General features: G+C 35.7%; 2 protein-coding genes across 3 annotated transcripts; both read left to right on the top strand.

Annotated features, from left to right (window-relative positions):
• The first annotated feature begins 2,994 nt into the window (after positions 1-2,994).
• LOC125201240 (Zn-dependent exopeptidases superfamily protein) lies at positions 2,995-12,604 on the top strand. 2 transcript variants are annotated; one of them, XM_048099273.2, is made up of 16 exons: positions 2,995-3,251; positions 4,573-4,692; positions 4,778-4,892; positions 5,394-5,476; positions 5,560-5,636; positions 6,677-6,757; positions 7,151-7,222; positions 7,316-7,389; positions 8,614-8,746; positions 8,828-8,899; positions 9,245-9,364; positions 10,141-10,212; positions 10,364-10,501; positions 11,183-11,267; positions 11,408-11,840; positions 11,966-12,604. In XM_048099273.2, exons 1-16 carry the CDS (start codon positions 3,182-3,184, stop codon positions 12,228-12,230), a joined length of 2,010 nt encoding a protein of 669 aa, XP_047955230.1. In that variant the 5' UTR covers positions 2,995-3,181; the 3' UTR covers positions 12,231-12,604. The 2 variants fall into 2 exon arrangements, with proteins under 2 accessions (XP_047955230.1, XP_047955231.1); XM_048099274.2 differs by having other exon boundaries at positions 6,680-6,757.
• Positions 12,605-15,937: 3,333 nt separating this feature from the next.
• Positions 15,938-22,152, top strand: EMB1467 (NADH-ubiquinone dehydrogenase). The gene is made up of 5 exons (XM_048098584.2): positions 15,938-16,471; positions 16,962-17,208; positions 18,603-18,897; positions 19,933-20,307; positions 21,096-22,152. Exons 1-5 carry the CDS (start codon positions 16,069-16,071, stop codon positions 21,996-21,998), a joined length of 2,223 nt encoding a protein of 740 aa, XP_047954541.1. The 5' UTR covers positions 15,938-16,068; the 3' UTR covers positions 21,999-22,152.
• Positions 22,153-22,462: the final 310 nt, after the last annotated feature.

The raw sequence follows: 22,462 nt of genomic DNA on the forward strand, positions 1-22,462 counted from the left end.
AACCAGCTCCTAAGTCACGGGCATAGTGATACACTTACAAAAAAAAAAAGCAAAAACTTAGCTCATCAATCTCCTATCTTATTTACATTGTACCAAAAAGGCAATGCAATGCACTTTAGTTGGTTTCATGTGATCTGTATCATGATGATAGTCAAGGCACGCAAACTGCTCTCATGTACATTGTACTATGAAAAAAATAGATGCACTGCGACTGGTTGTGTGATCTTGGTTTGCTTCTATAAATCCTTCTTCTAGTATTCCATTCAACAACAACAAAAATGAATAGCAATATAGCATCCCAAGAAAGTTTCTTGTACAAAGGAAAATGGACAGGAGATGTGGAATCCATGTTGTTATCGTGATCACCCGAGCCAAAAAGAGGAAAGATGTAGTGGAACCGTAATACTGATACCTATTCTTGAGGAGGTTGTGGCTGTCATAGCCTCGGACACCGGTTTGTCATACATGTGGCGTGAGTTGTATTGAACGTTTTCAATTTTTTGAGGTTCGCTTCCAAATATTCAAGCTAATGACTGATACCACGAGGTTTACTGGAATGCGAATACCAACTTGGTTAATGCGCATGAACAGATTTGGAACATTTACAAGGTAAGTCCAGTAATTATTTTTCGTTTCCAAACATTTAAGCTAGTGGTTGACAAAATACATTGCTTGTTAGTAAGCTTGCTGGAGCATACCATGACAAAGGTGATCCAAAGGTCCATAAACTCGCTATACTTTTTGGTGTCAAAGAGCCGAATTCCAATGTAGTCGTCATGTCTGACAAGACCGTGCCGATTACGGGTGAAGAGTATGTTCCTAGTCGTAAGGTTGTTGACTATGAGCCATTGGAGCGGCAAGCGAATTCGTGTCCTCCCCGATTCTTCACAATCTAACCCACAAGAAGAAAATTATTTGTAGAAGAGCACCAAAATTTAGATAGTGAGTCCTGCAACGAAAGTGAGCATGCTTTTGTTGCTCCTCGACATGAGGGAGGTTTGAGGGGTCAGGCGCATCCTCTAGCCGTACAAATTTGCGTTCAAAACCTTTTAACCCCGTGGCCTCTCCTCGCGGCAGCTCATGCAGATCGAATGGCCAAAACCAATGGTGAAGAAACAACTTCAAGTAGAATGTTGCATTAATTTATGTAGCTTATCAAGAACTATCCTTAGTAGCTTTCGTTTATGAAAATGTGGTCTCTATTGTTGTGTCTAAGTATTGTATGTGTAATATGTAATTCGCTTATTGATTATACATGCTTTTTTGTTCAAGACACCACTTGTGGTGTCTTTGATTTGTATTTCAGATATTATATATGTAAGCTTCTAGTGATGTATTCTTCTATGATTTGTATGTAATAATATGGCATAATTTCTCTTTGATTGTGGTTACTAAAGTAGAAGATAAAAACTGAAATTGTTGATGCCAATAAAATTGCAGTTGAGTAATGAAATTGATGATTCCAATAAAAAAAATAACATGTATGAATGCAAAACAAAAACATTAAGCAAGGTGAGATGAACATAAATTGATATCCGCCAACATAAGTATACAATTGACACATTAGTTATGACAATATGAACATTAGGCGATCAACAACCACATTTCTTATTCATCTTTTAACTGCACTATTCATGATTCCACACTACTTTTTACTCCATTTCTTAATAAAAGGGTCAATATCTGCAACCCTCCATCTCTTAACCATCTCTTATTTTAACTATTCATAGATCCCACTATTTCAATTTAAAAATACAACTATTTAAAAAACATTTCACTAAAAAACTTAGACTAAAATTACAATCCTAAAATTTTTAAAAATTACATAATTAAAATTTTAAAAAATAAAAAAATAGTAGTAATTAAAATGAGTGAGAGAGAGTGTTTTTGGTGTAAAAAAATTTATGTGTTGAATAAAGTATTTATAAATGAGTTTGGAATAAATCGAAGGAGAAAAATAAAAAAAAAATATTTTGGAAAAAGCATTGATAAAACGGTAATATTTGGGACATTGGAAAACTTTTATTAATTTTTTTATTTTTTGACTTTTTTTCGATTAGTTTTTTAAAATAATTAATTTTTTACTGCTCGAGGGACCGTGAGTGGGTATCACGCAATGTTTTAAAAACCGGACCGGTCAGTGAACCGGCAAGGCTACTGGGTTCACGGTTCAACCGGTCCGACCGGTTCAATCACTGGTCGAACCGTTTTACTGTTACAAATTATATATAATATATAAAATATATTCAATTTAAATGAATGGTAAAATTTATCAAATTTTTTATTAATAAATATAATTAAATGTACAAATTACTACAAGTTAGTGTGGATAAAATTTTTATTATTTTAGATATAAAAAAAGATAATTCATAATAATTCAAAAAAATTATATGACAAAATATATAAATAAATATGAATTATTAATTAGTTTTGATGAAAATATACTATATAGTAAATAATTTATTATAAACCTTAGGTATAACTACTTATATTTACATAAGTACCTATATTATACAAATGATAGTTAATTTTAGTAAAAAGGAGTGAATTTTAGATGATAAATATATTATCATATTAATACCTACTCAATAGAATATAAATTTAAATTTGAATGATTAGTTTGAGTAAATTAAAAAAAATATTTTAATATAATTATAATAACCAAGGATCATGAGTTCGAATCCCACCAAAAGCACTTATTTTATAAAATTGTAAACAATGAAGAAAATCGGTTTCCGGTTCCCGGCTAAACCGGTTCGATCGGCTGGTTTCGGCAATTTGTAGCGGCCCAACATGCTGGTGGCTTTATAGAGGGACCGGACTACTCATCGGTTTGCAGTCGAATCGGCCGGTCCAGCCGGTTTTTAAAATACTGGTATCACGGGTGAACTACAGCGTGCCACGCAGTCGAGACGAGATGGAGATGGCTACAAGCTGAGTTGTAGATGGCCTAATTACTGCTCTAATATTCCTCATTATTATTAATTTAGTCAAAACTGGGAAGTTGCAGAAAAACGACCAAGACTAGAGAGTAAGATGGAGAGTAGAGAGACCATTCGAGCATTTTGATCAATTGCTTTCACTCACAAATCCAGAGCACCTATTCAACGTGTCCATGGATTAGGGTTTTTCTTCTCCACATTCAAATTTCCCAACCAAGAGTTTATTCAGTTACATCGCGATGGAGTCGAAGCTCTCGCTGCTGCTCTCTTTACTCTGCTTTATCACTTGCTTTCACACGTCTTTCTCAGGTTAGATATCGCACACGTCTTTTACTACCTCATTCCTTCCTCCCTCTCCTTTTTCTTTTAAATTATTTCGTTTTCTTATTTTTCATAAATCATGGCGGATAGGGTTTTGAGTCAATTCAAATTTGAAGGGTTAGGTCTTTATTTGGTGAGTTAAGCAATGCAGCAGCCATTTTACGCTTTGGGTTGCTGGTTGTGGTTGCATTTGATCGGCGAGATGCTTGTAAAAGTTAGGATTTTATATGTGAAAATAGACGATATAGATATTGAATTCGAATTTCTTATTAAATTCGATTAAAGTGAGAGATCATTGGATGAATGCATCTAAAAAGTAGAGTTATCAGAATACAATCGATATACCTTATCAAAGCTAGTTATTGAAATGGTTGCCAGTTGGTTAAAAGAGAGATTTCGAGCAAGTAAGAGCTGAGAGAATTTGCTGGGTAGAGATCAATTTTTGTTGGGATATTTTGTTGGTTTCTGATTATAATGAATAATCACGCAATGTAATAACTATTTCATTTGACTCTATACCAAAAGAAATGCGAGGCTATATGCTAATTAGGGAAAACTTCAATTTGATTCTAGTTCTGTTTGGGAAGCTATGATTGTGGCTTGCATGGCATTCTTTATTCTAGTAAGCTGTTATTTGTAGTGTGACATCATCGTTGATCTAAAATTATGTCCTGCATATGTTTCAGTGTGTGACGACTTCTTCATGTGTTGATTGATCGTTATGTCTTTTATGAAGTTCAACTAATGTATTTTAATTGCTGTGTGGTAGTTCTCAGCTTCTTGCACTTGTTCACGAGGAAAAGCCTCATATAGAATGTTTTTTTTTTCAGTTAAATTGAATCCATTCTCTTCTTTATGGGGTATGAATTGCAGTTGTTCCCTAAACCCAGAATTGTTAAGAGATGCCTAGTTTACCTTTACCATGAACCTTATGTTTTTAGATTAAATGATTATCTAGCTGCATGTAGTTATATAGTTTACCACTAATATATCATTATATCTAGCTGCATGTAATGTTTATGTCCAAATGACTATTGTGGGTTCTTTGGAGTGCAAGTCTACAATTATTCAGAACCATACAGATTTTCCCCTATTCCTAAAATATATTCATCCATGAGATGCATGCATATTTAATAGGATGGGAATGGTTATACTTTTTGAGCAGTATCATGTGTAATAAAACTGCAAACCAGGCCAAGACTTTTGAGCCTTTTCCCCCCCTTATTTTTGCACAGGAAGATGGCTTTGTTTCTTTCTCTTTTTTCAAAATGTTTTTACTTTTTTGCATCTAAATCTCAATGATGTACAGCTTCAGGAGAGACAAACCCATTTAAGTCAGTTCCTGATCTTGAAAAGTCAATGTACAAAGATATTGAGGGATTCCCCTGTGTCCGTCTACTCAACCTTACAGGGGAAATTGGTTGCTCAAGTTGGTACTTCTGTCAAATCACTCATGATAAATGTATCTAACATAGTATTTAACTCATTTGCTAATCGGATGTTGCATTTTTTAGATCCTGGACGTGAGAAAGTTGTTGCTCCGATTGTTAGATTTAAGAGTTCAAAGGAGTTGACTGAATCAGCTGCAATCTTGGTTTCGGTAGATGAATTTGAAAGCGTGTTGTCAAGGCATGTAATAGTTTCCTTCTTTGTCATGCCTGACATTTCTCAATTGTTACACAATGATATGTTTCTTGCAATTTGGTTTATGGAAATATCTTTTCTAGGAAAAGTATTGGGATATGTAATCCATGTCAAGTGATCTGATGACTTAAATCTTGAAAGAAAGAATGCAAAGGGAAAATGATGAAATCCAAACACAGGGCTAATTTTACTTTCTTTATAGCTATTGGTACGGTTGAACACATTTTATCTATCATAGTACTTGTGACTGGCTCAAATATTGTTCACCTCTTTCTTATTCTTACACAAAGTCTGACTTTAGTACACTTGATTTTTCGCTCTTCATGAATCTCTCGGCACACAAACTGTGATCGTGAGATCAAGCTTGTTTTGTGCATGTAACATGTGTGTGTTATTTGGGGTTTATATAACTTTTTCGCTTTATTAGTTTGGCAAATGCCGAGAATCCATCATTCTAGTTGATTTTATTTGTTTCTTCTATTCCAGAGTGTCAAAAGATTCAGATTTTGCTAGCAAAGTGGCTGGTATATTTGTTGAATCAAGAAGTCAAGTTCAAAATGGCCTAGATGGTAACTGGATCCATCAATCTTATTTATTGTGGGGCAGGTTAAATAAGTCATTGATACTATAACCTATCATATTTTCCTTTCAGGATTTTCTCCAGATGTGAAATTTCCACAGGCGGAATTCGCTCCATATACAAGCAACAATTTTCAGTGGAATCCAGCTGTATGTAGTGAAAATTAATGTCACCTCATATTGACTTGTCTTGAATAATTCATTTGTTTCCAAAAGTGTTAGGAATTAGGAAAATGCATCTTCTATGGTATTCCTTAAAAAGAATTAAAGTTTACAATTACAATTTTAGAAAGTGGAATAGAGGGCTTTAGAAACTAGATATAAACTGCACTTGCTTGATCATGCTTTGGGAAGGACTATAACCTAAGCTCGGAAGATGCAGATAGGGTTGTGTTTGACTAATTGCGTGTTAGTTGATTCTTGTTTGTTGTGGCTGTGATCAGACTTTCTGAATTTCTCTTTTCAATTAGTACCTTTGGACCACCCTGCTTCGCATTAAGTGCCAAATTTTCTATGTGTACAACAAAAGATACTGCAATTCAGATCAAAATCCACTCAATACATTTTCTTGTGTGATAGACTATATTCTTGTGGACTTCATAAATTATTGACTTGGCATGTTCATACTTTAGGAAATATCTGGCGAAAAGTTTCTGTGAGTGTGAGGTGAACTCTTGTGGGTAATAGTTAAGTAGGCAGTAGGGAGACGCTTTCATTGTCTCCAAGTAACTCTTCTGGGTAAATTAGCTTTTAATTTAGTGTACTATACATGGACCACCATCCATTTGCTGCCCCATGGGCCCACATCTTCGGTGGTACCCGTTTGGTCACAGCTTCGGGTAGCCCCTTTCTGTAGGCTGTCCGGATCCATGTTCACCACACTAAATTGTAAGAATATAAGCTAGGTAGCCCCAATTTAACCCAAAACCATGGTCACAGGTAAAGGATTGACTGCCACTTATATGATATTCCACACTTTCATATGGAACCGATGTGAGATTCGTATCAAATTTGGTTGCGCCAGAACCATTGTAGGAAATATGAAGGAACTAATTTGAAACTGATTAAATTCAGATCAGAACAATTGTTACTGCAGTTGAACACATAGCAAACCTTAGGCTGCAGTCTTCTCCCTCCATGATTTCCTCATGTTTATTTCTTTTAAACTAATTAACACTGTTGCGCCTCAGCAGGGATCTGGAATCATGTGGAAAGCTTATAATTTTCCAGTGTTTTTGCTCTCTGAGACCAGCACATCGATCGTGCAACAGGTAGTTGGGATTCAAAAGGAATATATTCTTACCACACTTTTGTTCAGTAAAAAAGTTTATCCCCTCCTACAGATGCAGGAAAAGCAAAAACCTTACTATAAAAATAAAATCATATCTGGTTACTTTTCACTGGTGTCATATATTTATGCATTATTCACTTTTCTAGACTCTTTTTGCCACCCTTTTGTGATAAATAACCATTTGTCTCATCATGGATGCATTAGTTTATAACTTTGTAAAGATGATATGTCTTAAGATAACTATTTTTGCCCCTATTTGTTGAAGTTGAAACTTGAATGCTGTGCTTCTGCAATCTGCACTTAGATCACATTAATTTTTTGCCTTTCATTTCATACTTAAGTTTCTGTAAAACGAAATTTCTTGCATATGCAGGCTGCCAGAGCGAGTGAGAACAGTAAAATGTCATATACTAAAGTTGTTTCTGAATTTGATCTAGTTATGCAGGTATGTAGTTGTGCAAGAAAGTTAATCAATTTCTTCATATTATAATACACTGCTCACAAGGTGAATATGCGTACTAATTATCATTTCAAGCAGACTACAAAATCTGGTACACATGATTCAGACTCTTGTCTGAAAGAAGGAACTTGTCTTCCTCTAGGTGGATACAGGTAAGTCAGATAGATCCTAGTTCAATTTCTTGCAAAGATTTTTTCTAGAGCAAGAAAATGTGATTACGTTTGATTCATCCGTTACGACTCTCACAAAAATGCCTAATTGAAATTTTATTACTGGTTATTTGATGATCATAATCCGGGATCGGCTTTACAATTTATCATTTACGACTACTACAGACATCATTTTCTATTTCATTTCTGTAGAACACTGTTTTCAGCTAGAATGTTTATGTTTCATACACCTCCGTCCCCAAAAAATAGTCCCTTTTTGCCATTTTGGTCCATCTCACAAAATTAGTCGTCTATTTTTGGAAAGTTTTCACCACATTTTACACAGCTAATGATGTGGGTCCCGCTATCCACCAACACTTCTTTAACTTCTTCTCTTTCTCTCTCATACTTTGCCAATTTCGCACTAAAATGCATGCCTTCCCCGAAGTTTCTATTTTTAGGGGACAGAAGGAGTATGTTTTATTGATATGGGTACTAGTTGGGCTTATAAGTTGGTATATGAAAAGGTTCTATCAGACGCTTCTAAGATCTTTATTTACTTAATGAGTGTTCCCACTAGCAAGTGCTCCAGAAAGATTCTCTTCAGCAACACATTAAATCTGAGAATAGAACTAGCTACTTAGTAGTAATACTGAACAACTTGAAGCTTGAAGTTAGTGTTTGGACTTATGAATATGTTGGGCAGTAATCTCATTGCTAAGAATGTACTTCTGATTAGTGTGTCTCATTTGACGTGGGATATGATTATTGCACTGCATGAGTAACACTGAAGTAACATAGTAATGAAATCACCATTTACTGGCTTTGGTATAAATTTTTGCATAGTAAATTCTCCAGTTTAACCTTTTTAACTAGTTTGATTATGTGCTGATACTACTGAGGAACTTCCGACTTACCTGGATGTGGAATAATAGTTTGACATGCCTGCAGTTCTCTGTCTCAGTATTGAATGACTGGTATTTTGATTATTTTCAACCTTGGTCCCATTGGATCAAATCTTAATTCTGGCAATTCGTACCTGCTTTCTAAGTGGTGTTTTGTGCTTCTTAGTTCAAGATGTATTAGATGGAACTTTTAATGAATAACAGTAGTTTACTCTTTTTATTTTTTATTTTACCCTGAGTTAATGAACTGTCACTTAAGAGTAAAGGCCCATTTAAGGCATATCTTAGCTTTTGACCTCTGTTTGTTTAATTTGAAGGGCAGTGTCTGGTCAGCGCTTCCACCAATTAGTTTATCTTCTTCACCTAAGCCAAAACCAATTGTCTTGGCGATAACATCCATGGATTCTGCGTCTTTTTTCCGTGATAAAAGCCTTGGAGCAGAGTCCCCTATATCTGTAAGTTGCATTCATATGTTTACGCTACTTTGAACGAAGTGAATCGCTCAATATATATATTTGTTCTTTATAAATGGGCAGGGGTTAATTGCAATGCTTGCTGTAGTTGATGCCCTTTCAAATGTTGATGGACTGACAGAACTTAATAAGCAGGTTAGTCTCTCTCTAATCATTTAGCGCTTGCAGATAAAGTTCACAAGTCCATTTCCTGCTAGTAGTTTCATCTTTAAGCCGATGTTGATCTTAATTTTATACTCTAGTCCATTTCCTGCCAGTAGTTTCATTTAAAAGTTGAAACTCCTTATTACTTAGTCATAGGTACCTGTGTGTTTCCTATCCCAAAATAATAAAAATAACATATGAGACCTGTTTTTGTTCTATTTCTCTATCTAACAACACAAGTAACTTTCCCTTCTCATGCAGTTTGGATGTGATATTGTGATATTTTTTACATTTCTATGCTGTATAATGAATTTCTCTCTTGTTTATATGCTTCAGCTTGTCTTTTTGGTTCTCACTGGTGAAGCCTGGGGCTACCTAGGTAGCCGGAGATTTTTCGAAGAATTTGATCAACAATCAGATGCCATTAAAGGACTCAACTTGACAGCAATTGAAATGGTATATCACCTGAACCATACATGGGATAGGAATATAAAATGTTGAGATGTAGTTTGACTTCTTACATTTGCTCATGAAATAGACACTAGGGGTAAGTCTAATGTTGAATTACCTGACTTGCTAATACAAGATATTATGCCATATAGTAGTACACAAATTATTTGCTCCTGCGATTATCATTTTAACATTTGTTATGTCACAGCTATGTAAAGTCTTCTAGTGAAAAATCCTGTATAGCATGATGCTTGATAGATTAATGAAATTTTGAGGTTTAATTATTTTTATTGAATACTACCTCCGTTTCCTAAAAATAGAAACTCTTTCCTTTTTGGTCCGTTTCCTAAAAATAGAAACTTCTGATTTTAGGAAATGGACCCCACAATCCACTAACACTAATTCCATTACTTTTTCTCTTCCTCTCTCTTATTAAAACCCGTGTCATTTCCAAAGTTCCTATTTTTAGGAAACCGAGGGAGTACTATTTTGGTTCTCATTTGTGATTAATTTAAATTTTAAGTTGAGCTGATGGTCCATTGTATGTAATCCTCGTCCATGCTTGGCCTTGAGCTGAAAACATAAGGCATACTATTAACTTTACTGCTTTAGGGCTTTATTATAGTGGAAATCTTCAGATATCTATTGGAATGAGGTCCTGGGAAACAAGTCATGGATGTTCTTTGCACTATTCAAGATGAGAAACTGTGATGCACACAGCTGAAATATATTTGTTAGCATAGTACTTAAAATGATTTTAATAGTGTATATGTTTATTGTAGGTGATGGAAATTGGATCTGTTGGAATGTCCTTTTCTCAAGGCACAAAAACATTTTTTGCTCATACTGCAGGGGTAAGGCACTGTTTAGACTAGGGCCATAACCTAGTTGTACGGTACTAGTGCTCTGGATTTTTTAATTTCCAATGTTTCTGGGTTTCTATTTTAATTTTCCATGGTGCATTAATGCTTAAAATTTGATCAAGTGTATTCTACAAATTTGCAGGATACAACCTCTGTGAATGAAACATTAAGCGCACTATACAGTGCACAAGATTCCATGTCTGAAAATGTGATGGTAAGGAAAGCCAGCACATCAAACCCTGGGGTGCCTCCTTCGTCATTGATGACATTTCTGACAAAGGTCAGGACTGAAACCTTTACAAGATTTGATTTATCTAGCCTTACCATGTGCGTTTCCTAGCGATCAATCTGTATGTGATGTATGTGGCAAATAGACCAAAAGAGGGAGATTAGTGAGCAAATAAGTTGATTAAAGTATTAAACTAATATATAAGGAAAGAAAAGCCAGATGCTCATATTAATTCTCTATTATTTTCTATCAGTTTTGGTTAGTAATATTGGCCCCTCAAAGTGCTAGGCTAACAAACAAGAAATGCTAGTTTATGGTTGGGAGGAATGTATAACTCATAACCTTTCTAATAAGATTATTTTCTAATAACGTAACCACAGATTAAAACTATCAAATGTAGTAGTTCCAAAAATGTGGAAACAGTGGGTTATGGGTATCACATGTTTATAAGAGAATGCTATTTTGTTTCATATCATGTTTCATGGGATGGGTTATTCATCAAAAGTAGAGTTATAAGTTATAAATAGAACTTGTGCTTCATTTCATTATTTATATCTTTATTTGGTACTCTACTAAAATGGCAAAGGTATATCTCAAGAATTTATAGTTTATAGTCTTGTTTAATGTAATTCTCAAACCAATTATGTGTCATATGATTGAATGAAAAGATTTTGTGTTATTTACTTACGGTTTTCTGCTGAATTTTATAACTTAATTGGATCTAATTTGCAGAAACCAGAGATTTCTGGGGTTGTCTTGGAAGACTTTGATTCTACTTTTAGCAACAAGTTCTACCACAGTCATCTAGATGGACTATGTTAGTAAAACTGACTTCTTTAATTGTTCCATTTTCCTTTGTTGACTTGTTCTCACCTCCCGTGTGCATGTAATGTGACTGGAGTTTGAGTTATCTCTATTTCTTATCTGCTAAAAAGTGGATATGTTGGTTTCTTGCAGCAAATATAAATTCTTCATCTATAGTAGCAGCTGCTTCCCTTGTTGCTCGGACTCTATACATCCAAGCTGGTGGCAGTGACCCTTTGGCTTTGAACAGTATAAATATCAATGCATCTTTGGTGGAGGAACTTCTCGGTTGCCTGTTAGATTGTGAACCTGGGTTATCATGTGAGTTGGTGCAGCGCTACATTTCTCCCTCGACAACTTGTCCAAACCATTATGTAGGTGTCATATTGGGAGAACCATCTACTGCACGTTATCCCATTTATGCTGGGGATATTTCAAGGTTTGTATGGAACTTTTTGGCTGACAAGACTGCTCTCCCATCTACGAATGCAAGCTCTTCGTGCCCGAAACATTGCAATGGTGACAATGAACTATGCATCAGACAAGAGGCTGTTGAGAAAGGGGTCTGTGTCATTTCATCAACCAGGTAATTTTCCCTCCAGCAACCTTTGTTTGATGGTATGAATGAGCTCTATAACTTGTCCTAGTTTGTTCTTCAATTGACATGAGTTTCCTCATTCGACCATTCATGTTTGTAACTTTGTACCACAGGTATGTTCCTGCTTACTCAACTCGTTTAAAGTACGAACCTGAAGGCTGGAAAGTGCTAGCTAGCAACTCATCAGACATGATGGGCATCAAGGATCCTGTTTGGACGGAGAGCAATTGGGATATGATACAGGTAAGGGTTTACACAGTCCAAGATGGTGCATATGACCGTGTAATTCTACTGATAGGTATCGTCGTCACTCTTTTGGCTTACCTTCTAATAGTAGTAGGTAGAACTCTTGTTAGAAAGGCGTTGAAGAGGGACTGACTTGCTATTTTTGGAAGCCAAATTTTACGAATAGCTTCTGACTATTTTGAACCCCTCTATGTTTTCTTCTCCATCCCCCTCCTCTGTTCTGCCCATGGACTCATCGTAATCTCTTCCAGACCTTAGAGTAATCTTGCTAATATTTGCCTTGTCTGGCATTTTCGGGTGGAAGGTGGAAAAAATCTCTTGATTCTGTAGCTGCAGCTTTTTGTGCAATATGTGGAATTCGCATTTTTTGTAAAGACTTTGAATTATTAGTATATACGGGAGATCTATGATATTAGTGGCACTATTACATTTGAGATATGAAGGATGGAATTATATGATGTTCAGTGGATTTTGATCAATGCTAATTTAGAAGTCTAGTTTGTGTATATACTCATTGTGTACCATTACATGGTCGCAATTGAAAATTGACAATATATCCCTGTCGATTATTATTATTAACTTATGATTCTATGCTAAACTCAGATAGTCTATATATATATATATAAGGGCAGGTTAATTGTCATGATTACTATGCAATGACTAATTTTATCTTTTTTTACTTGCATTTTTCTTAAGAACTCGGCCGTAAAAATGTATCTTAGCCCGACTAGATTTTATCTCATAATTAACCATCTAACCTCCATCCCATATTGTGATTTATCCTGACTAAAATTTAATGATGATATTTTTTTTATTATTATTATTTTGAATAGTAATTGTCATTGGTTATTAAATTGTACTGTGCAAACAATTCATTGAATAGCATATATAACTACAATAATGTTATGCAAGTATGGGGTCTCCGGCAACTCACTATATGGAGTGCACAATTCATTTAAAAAAAACATATTTATTCTTATTCAGTTTGCAACAATAGTCATAATTTTTCATATTAGCATGTCTATTAGAAATTAGTCTCATTCTACTTTTAATAGTTTTCTCTCTCTAATAACATAAATTACTAGCAATACTACAATTATTTTTTCTATTTATTTGTCTTTTACTTTATCAAATTTGCATTAAAATTTGATTTGTACACAACTGGTAAACTATGAAGTTAAATGGGAAACTAAATAAAAGATACTACATTTATCCATAAAAAATAGTCTCATTTTATCGTTTTGGGATATCAAGAAAAAATAGTCTCATTTCTAAAAGTAGAAAGTTTCTTTTTCACACTTTATTAACTTTTTCTCCTTTATCTCATACTTAAATTATTTTTTCTTCTTGTCTATCTTACTTTACCTATTTTTTCTCCTACTCTCTTAGTACTCTACAAATAAGACATTTTTGTGGAAGGAAGGAGTAGTAAAATACTATGCCACTTTCACTTTGTTCTAAGTTCTTATTATTACATGCAAGGTGTCCTAATTATCACATTATAGTCATATACTATCAAATACTTTCCCGGTCTAAGGAAGATGACCCTTTTTTTTAGCGGCATAAGATTTTATGTAAATTAATTTTGTATGTTGAGTGAAGAGAATAAAGTAAATGTGTTTCTATTTTTAGTAATAAGTCATCTTGATTGTGATAAAGAAGAGTGAGTAATCTTCAATGGGATTGAAACGAAGAAAATATATTATTCCATCAAGCTCATTTTGGTACGATAGTATCTTATCAAAAGCACGTATTATTTAAGATAGTATCTTATCAAACGCACATATATATGAATTTGGTTCAGCTAATTTTTAGGTGTTATTTTAATCATTGCCCCAATTGTGTATGCTTCGAAATAAAGATCACACATGTTTCTATCTTCTCTTCCACTAAATAAATAGAGTACGAAAAAGTCTAAGAAAATATGATAACTACAAAGAGATAAATTCCAATAAGAGCTTCTCGAAGAAAAGCTTCAAATATTAGTTTGATATATGCCGCACACAGAATCACGATTATTTATCAATTAATTGAACACATTCATCTCTCCTTACTGTATTTATTTAAGTACACAGTAAATTAATAAAATTATTCCAACGTTTGAGATTTTATAAAATAGTATTGACGTTTCACATATCTTGTGCCTCATAAATCATAATAAAGGTGCATATTGATGAATTAAAATACGAATTGTAAAGTATAATAAATTCGACTTGCATCAAATATTGTCTGAAGATACAAAATGATTGAATGAACAAATTTACCCTCTATCCATTTGAGGGTGATTTAGTATGTAAAAACAAAAAAAAGGTCATATAGAATCTTGAAATGTGCATTAAGTATAGTTTACGGATAGAAAATAATATTTGAAAGTATAGATATCGCAAATATATACGAGTGAAAGTATGATCTTAAATTTGTAGGTCGCTCTAAACTAAATCATTACAAGAAAAAAACGTGGTAAATGTAAAGCCACTATATAATTTTATCAACTTTATTCTTTATTTATGTCTTGCTTTGCTTGATCGATCCCTACAGCTTCTAGATGATGTATAGACGTTTCATTGGCTAGAATTACCATGTACGATGCCTATAAATTGAGCCCTGTTGCTTAATTTGTATTCTCTTCTTCTTCGAATAGGAGTCTAATTTTTTTTCAGCACGAGTTTTAAGAAATGTTAAAAAAAGTAGGTGGAAGAAAGTTAATGAAATATGAGTCTCATTTGTATTTATTAATTTTAAATGATATGTGAGTGGAATGAGTTAGTGGATTGTGAGACATCTTTACCATTTATAGTAATTATAGAAAAATGAGACTTCTATTCAAGGACGGAGGGAGTAGTTGAGAAGAAATCGTGCTTAAAAGGAAAGAAATCTACAAAAATCTCACTTTTTGGACGATTGTGGTGGACCGTCGGTTTGACAATGTGCGAAGTAAATGGTCTGTTGAACTAGTTTTGCTCTTTCCATGCAATTCCGATGGACTGTCAAGTTGGTATGGATGCAATTCGACAGGCCACTGACTTTGTTCGAGACTCTCTCCATTGCTCTGGTAGATCGGTAATTTGGTAAAGTTCGCGGTTCTTTTCAAAATATGTACTTTCGTTCTTGCCATAAAAAATCAATAAAATGATCAAACAGCTTAATGATGGAATATATACAAATACTGTTCAAAAATTGTACAATATTCAATCAAATCAAATCTAACTAATAAAAACATGTCAAATTTGTGCGTATCACACTCACAAAGGAGGGAGTTGCAAGTGAACGAGGGAAGAAAGTGATACACTAGAAGAGGGAGACAATCATAGGTAGATAGGGATATTTGGGTATGGAATAATGTATAATTGATAAAATAATATAGAAAAGAAGAAGGGTAGTTAAAATAATGTTAATGGAAAGTGAAATCTATATTATTATTAGTGTTTATTGATGGACTCTAATTGTATAAGTTGTATTGACACTTTCACTTTTGACCATAAATGGTAAGTAGGTTTATATTCTCCTAACTCATTCAACTCACATTTTATTATAAAACTAATAGTACTACAAAAGTGAGACTGATATTCCACTAACTTTTTCAAAACCCACTTTCCTTTATATTTTCTTAAAACCCGTGCCGGAACCAGAGTGGACAATTAATAGAGGAACGAAAGGAATATTTTTATAGGACGGACTAGAAAAAGACAATGTCTCTATTTTTATGGAACAGATAGAGTACTAATCCAAATCCAAATTTTAAAAACTAGATTAAAATTTTATCCCATCGTCCCACAAGAATATAAACTTTTGGTTGGACATGAGTATGACTTCCATTGCTAACCAAATACACTTGCCCGTTGAAGTTGACTCGTAAAGAATTCGGATCTTCCCCCTTTCCTTTCAATTCCTCTCTAGTCTTCTACCTTCAATCGAATCACTCCACACTCCCCCCCCAACTCGGTTTCTGCAATCGCTTATCTTCTCAAAAATGGGGCTGAATCACCTCGCTTCTCGGGCCATTTTCCGATCCGCCCGCCTCGCCGCCTCCAATTCCCGCCACCTCCGCCGCGCCATCGTCACCACACCGGAGCTCCACAACTCTGCTGAGGCAGCTGCGGCGGAGCCAGATCTCCCCAAGAGGAACCCTGTGGCCGGCGCTCGCGTCCATTTCCCCAATCCGGACGACGCAATCGAGGTCTTCGTCGATGGCTACCCGGTCAAAATCCCTAAGGGGATGACGGTGCTCCAGGCCTGCATGATCTCCGGCGTCGATGTCCCCAGGTTCTGCTACCACGACCGCCTCTCCATCGCCGGAAACTGCCGTATGTGCCTCGTCGAGGTCGAGAAATCGCCCAAGCCGGTCGCCTCCTGCGCGATGCCCGCTCTTCCAGGTTCAAGATGCTTTTTTGATTGATGTGTGTTGCTTTTCATGATGCGAATGCGGAGCGATAAGCTGGTTTTCTACATAGTGAATGTAATAGTGTGATATTGCTGTTGCATTCGCGATTTTATTGCTTGTGTGAAGGAAAAGTCATGTTGTTTAACAGTCTCCTTTTTATTTGAGTTAAATATGCTTATGAAAAGATGGAGATTTCTAGCCTTGCTATTCTTATTATTGATTATTGATTATTGATTCCCTGATGATGTTATTCGTCTGATTGAAGGGAGTATAATAGCATATGACATTGTCCAAGCTTGTTGCAATGTGATTGATAATAGTAATAAAATGTAAAGAGCTTTCTTGAGGAGTTATCTGTCATTCTAGTGGCTGAGTTGTGGTCAGGATGGGTGAAAACATTTTAATCATTTACCCAATTTCTCACATTTTAATTTTCAATGTTTATATGCTTGGCTTGACATTAATTTTTTACTGTCTCGTAGGAATGAAAATCAAGACAGATACACCGCTTGCAAAGAAGGCGAGGGAAGGAGTAATGGAATTTCTGTTAATGAATCATCCACTGGATTGCCCAATCTGTGACCAGGGTGGAGAGTGTGATCTCCAGGATCAGTCCATGGCTTTTGGTTCTGATCGTGGTCGTTTTACTGAAACAAAGAGATCAGTAGTTGATAAGAACCTAGGACCTCTGGTTAAGACAGTGATGACTCGATGCATCCAGTGTACCAGGTGCGAATCTGTTTGCAGTTTGCACTTTGCACTTTGCACTTTGCACTTGTCATTTCAGTTTAGGGTTAATATGTAGAGCTGCAACCTGTATGTGTCCACCTTGTTTGCAAATCTCTTTATATGATCAGTCGGTCACTAGGGGTGAGATCCAAATAATTCATTGTCCTGAACTATAAAATGAGAATTGGAACCAAAATAAGGATAAAAAAGTCAATAGTTCTTAGCAGAGAATTCGTAGTGTTAATTAGCATGAGTAGAAAACCTGAGAAAGTGACTGAACTGGTTGGCTGGATATCTAAATAAATCTTGTTATGGAAAAACCTTGATCCAGATTTTGGATCTGGTGTGCGAGAAATAGTTACATAACACGAAAAAAGAGATATTCAATTTGTGTCGCCGCCGCTGGAGAAAAGCTCTCAACCTGTCCGCGTCTGGGTTTAGAAGCTGGTGTTTCTTTTTATTTCCGCTGGTTTATATTTCAACACATAATACTACTCCCTCCGCCCCATATTTAGAGTCACTTATTGTTATGGCTCGGATTTTAAGAAAGAGTTGAAGTGTGTAATAAATGAAGTGAGATGATGGAGTATGTAATAAATGAAGTGAGAGGGTAGAGTGTGTAATAAATGAAGTGAGATGGTGGAGTTGGTTGAAGGTGGGTCCCTTTTGACTTTTGATTTTTGTTTTGATTATTTTAATGTAGATAATTGCATTTTTATGTAATTTTGATGAAGAATGAGGTAAAATTGTATGACCAAATATGGAAAATTCTAAAAGTGACTCTTAAACTGGGACGGACTTTTATGGCAAAAAGTGACTCTTAATCTGGGACGGAGGGAGTATATAATACTAGTAGTAACAATTAGGGGTGCAATTGTACCCCAAATGCCTCATGTCTACCAGATGTCATGATGCCTAAAATTGATCGCATGATAGTTTATTAGCTAATTTCTTATCTTTTCTATATAAAGTGCCTGCTGACTGACTGGCTAGCTGACTGTCATTATGGAATTGGAAGATGTTTCATAAAGTTTACCTGATAGATTGAATATATTACTTGCTCCATTTCCATGACTGAAGTTCTGATGTAGCTCTACTTGTTAAACATAATATTCCCTATTGTATTAAAGTTTATCAGTTCTAAAAGCTATCAATTTGTTCTATGATATAAAAGGTTGTAATGAGGATAAACTACCTAGGTTATTTTGTCCTCTAAGTGAAACACATGTCACCTTGTTACTATTATTATCTTGCAGTGATCCCTGCCACTTACAGTTTTGGATAATGTTATCTGAGATAATCATTTTGCTAACACATATAGACGTGGATCTGTAATTATTGTTGATTGCTTTGAGCTGAATGTCTGTTCTCATGGGTTGCATGTTATTAAATAGGTGTGTGAGATTTGCATCAGAAATAGCAGGTGTTCCAGATCTTGGCATGCTGGGTCGTGGCAGTGGAGAAGAAATTGGAACTTATGTTGAGAAACTTATGACCAGTGAATTGTCAGGCAATGTAATAGATATCTGTCCTGTAGGTGCCCTGACATCGAAGCCTTTTGCCTTTAAAGCCCGTAATTGGGAGCTAAAGGGTACAGAAAGTATTGATATAACAGATGCTGTTGGTTCAAATATTCGCATCGACAGTAGAGGTCCCGAGGTCATGCGGATAGTTCCTCGGCTGAATGAGGTAAGCTGTGATTACGTCTTAGAAGCTTTAAACTCATTTTCTGCATTCTGTCATTCTGTTCTTATTGGATTTTGATTATGAAGACTAGCTAGTTGGAATATTGTCACATTATGCTTTCCAAACTATAACCAGAATTTAGACATAATATGTATTGATGTATGACTTAACACTTAAATTATTGTACTAGGAATTCAATTATTAGACATATTATGTACTCCGTCCGTCCCAGATAATTCGACCCAGTATTCCATTTCGGGCCGTCCCACATAATTTGTCCCACTTCACTTTTACCATTTTTGGTAGTGGACCCCACATTCCACTAACTCATTCCTACTCACATTTTATTATAAAACTAATACTTTAAAAGTAGGACCCACATCCCACCAACTTTTTCAACTCACTTTCCATTAGATTTCTTAAAATCCGTGCCAGGTCAAAGTGTCCCAAATTATCTGGGACAGAGGGAGTAATTGTTTATGACTTTATGTTTTAATGTTGTTCTAAGGTTTGATATTGTGTTTTTATCATTTTCTAAACTTTTAGTATTTATATTTCAATTTTTAACTATTGTTTATATTTATTAATAATATTTTTATTTATTTAACGACCGCCATATTCTGCTATGCCGACCGCCATAACCTCGTCGCAGGTTTTTGGTCAACCGCCATAAGCCGCCATTAATAAAGATTATAACTCTGTCTAGTTGTGACTTATGATATTCTCGATTAATATGAGAGTTTAATGATATTAGGTCAGTTGTTTGTTTACCGAAGATCAAAATTAGGGGGCAATCATCAACATCTAAGCAGATCACTGGCATTTAAATGTGAAATGTTTATTAAATTTAGTTCTGCTTGTGTTGATTTTTTGCATCGAGTTCCAACATGCTTGTCTCTCAGGCTCTTCATCATTAGAATTTTGCTTGTCGTTTATTTTTGACTTATTTCAGTTGTCATGAATCATGACTTACAGTATTACATTTATTTTGTCATCATTAGGATTTGTTGTTATATGTCATTCGGTGCATGCGTGCAGGATATCAATGAGGAGTGGATATCAGATAAGACCCGTTTCTTTTATGATGGACTGAAGAGGCAAAGGCTAAATGATCCAATGATTCGAGGTGCAGATGGCCGCTTTAAGGCTGTGAGCTGGCATGATGCGCTTGCAGTGGTTGCAGAGGTGATCCACAAAGTTAAACCAGATGAAATTGTTGGGGTTGCTGGTAAGCTGTCGGATGCTGAATCTATGATAGCACTAAAGGATTTCTTGAACAAGATGGGGTCAGATAACATTTGGTGTGAAGGAAATGGCCCCAGTCCGAATGCTGACTTGCGATCTGGATATATTATGAACACTAGCATTAGTGGGTTGGAGAAAGCTGATGCTTTTCTCTTAGTTGGTACACAGGTAAATTTTATTCCTCGTTGATATTGATGGCTAATGACCTTGAAGCAACACTTCTGAATAACTGACCGACTCCAATAAATCTAGTACTCGGTCTAATATTTCCTCAATCCCTTTATTAAGTCACACTTTCCAACGACTCAATGTGGAGTAGTATCAATTAATTGAATTAGTCTCTGACACTTGAGCTTAGTTCACAATGGTTTAATTTTAGAAGGTAGTAATGATGAAGTAGGTTAGGTCCTTGTGATGATTAGTGGGATTATATAAAAAATAAGATGGTAACATATATTATGGCATAAGGATATTATGATCTGTTAACCATAATGATGTTTATTGAGAACAGAAAGGCTAGCCACCACATGAACTATGCCCCTCTAATGTGCATGCATATCAGACAATGACGAGTTAGATTCATATGTTTTTGATCAACATCATAAACGTTTATAAAATCAGATGAATCCTTTTCTTATCGTGAGACCGTGAGTTCCATTTCTTATTACTGCACAGGACGTAAAAAGATTATTGAATTCATGTACTATAATTTACTGAATTAAACAAATGAATTTACCAGGAATGTCCTTAAGATCATTTTTTTTTTACTTTTTGAGTTTGGTAAACTGTACGACGAAATTAGTAATTTTATTCGCATAGTGCAGTAATAAGAAGGGGACTCACGGACTCACGGTAAGAAAGGGACACATAATAACCAACCCCAGTATATGTGTATATACAGTTCTTTGGGACACTCTTCTGCTGTCATCTCAATCTGGTTATTTTTTCTCTTTCAGCCAAGGGTTGAAGCTGCCATGGTGAATGCTAGAATTCGCAAAACAGTTAAAGCAACTAATGCAGAGGTTGGATATGTGGGCCCTCCAGCCGATTTGAACTATGCTCACAAGCATTTGGGAACAGGTCCAGAAACACTGACTGAGCTTGCCGAGGGACGCCATCCATTTTACTCTGTCCTATCCAATGCTAAAAACCCTGTCATAATTGTTGGTGCTGGAATTTTTGGACGGAAGGACAAGGATGCAATTTTCTCAGTGGTTGAGACCATTGCCAAGAAAGTAAATGCAGTCAGGCCTGAATGGAATGGACTGAATGTGTTGTTGCTTAATGCTGCTCAAGCTGCTGCACTCGATCTTGGACTTGTAGCAGAATCAGAAAAAAGCATTGAATCCGCCAAGTTCGTCTATCTAATGGGTGCAGATGACGTAAATTTGGACAAAACCCCTGAAGATGCCTTCGTGGTATACCAAGGCCACCACGGTGATCGGGGTGTGTATCGGGCCAATGTTATTCTACCAGCATCAGCTTTCACTGAAAAAGAAGGCACATATTCAAATACTGAAGGGTGTGCACAAAGTACTGTACCTGCAGTTCCCACCGTTGGTGACTCTAGAGATGACTGGAAAATCATTAGAGCATTGTCTGAGGTGGCAGGTGTTGCGCTGCCATACGACAACCTAAGTGCAATCAGATCCCGAATAAGTACTGTGGCCCCCAACCTATTGCGGGTTGATGAGAGAGAGCCCGCTGCATTCTCAACTTCTGCATTAAGACCAGAAGTTAAGGAGAAGCCCGATGCTGCTCCTTTCACAGCTGCCATAGAGAACTTCTATATGACCGACTCCATTACCAGAGCGTCTAAGATCATGGCACAGTGCAGCAGTGCCTTGTTGAAGAAATGAGTGTAGTCCCGGCATTTCTACGAAGGTGCCATTTCGGATCTTCTTTTAGCATTCATTGTGAGAGAGAACATGTAACATTGTAATACCTTGCACTATGCCATAATGTTTTGCCCATAAATGGCAACATAACTGCAATCTATATGGATGTTTGATACCTCTTTTTTTGTACTTCAGTTTCTGTTGTGACATCAACATATTCTTTTTGATTTAACTAATGTTCAATTGAAAAGTAATAAATGTATTTGAATCATGAAAACTAAACTACTACACCCTTGGATGATGAAACTGTGGTTGAATCATCCTTCATTGTGTGGAATGATTGGGAAATTTAGTGCTTGGTTATGTCGTCTTCAGTTCTGGATGGAGAAAGTAATGTTCTGTAGTGTAAAAGTGAATATGAAAGTGGGGAACTCTCTTTTCGGTGCCTTAGAGCATCCACAATGGGGCGGACGATGGGTTATCCA

The sequence above is a fragment of the Salvia hispanica genome, chromosome 2 (genome assembly GCF_029641045.1).
Source record: "Salvia hispanica isolate PSC_SH4W2 chromosome 2, Shi_PSC_v1, whole genome shotgun sequence".
Classification (NCBI taxonomy): Eukaryota; Viridiplantae; Streptophyta; class Magnoliopsida; order Lamiales; family Lamiaceae; genus Salvia; species Salvia hispanica.

Excerpts from the sequence above, each read along its gene's own strand:
- EMB1467 (XM_048098584.2), top strand. The coding sequence starts at position 16,069 with ATGGGGCTGAATCACCTCGCTTCTCGGGCCATTTTCCGATCCGCCCGC. Across the intron at positions 17,209-18,602 it reads CGATGCATCCAGTGTACCAG|GTGTGTGAGATTTGCATCAG; the intron begins GTGCGAATCTGT and ends GTTATTAAATAG. Across the intron at positions 18,898-19,932 it reads TAGTTCCTCGGCTGAATGAG|GATATCAATGAGGAGTGGAT; the intron begins GTAAGCTGTGAT and ends GCATGCGTGCAG.
- LOC125201240 (XM_048099273.2), top strand. The coding sequence starts at position 3,182 with ATGGAGTCGAAGCTCTCGCTGCTGCTCTCTTTACTCTGCTTTATCACT. Across the intron at positions 4,893-5,393 it reads TTTGAAAGCGTGTTGTCAAG|AGTGTCAAAAGATTCAGATT; the intron begins GCATGTAATAGT and ends CTTCTATTCCAG. Across the intron at positions 9,365-10,140 it reads ACTTGACAGCAATTGAAATG|GTGATGGAAATTGGATCTGT; the intron begins GTATATCACCTG and ends TGTTTATTGTAG.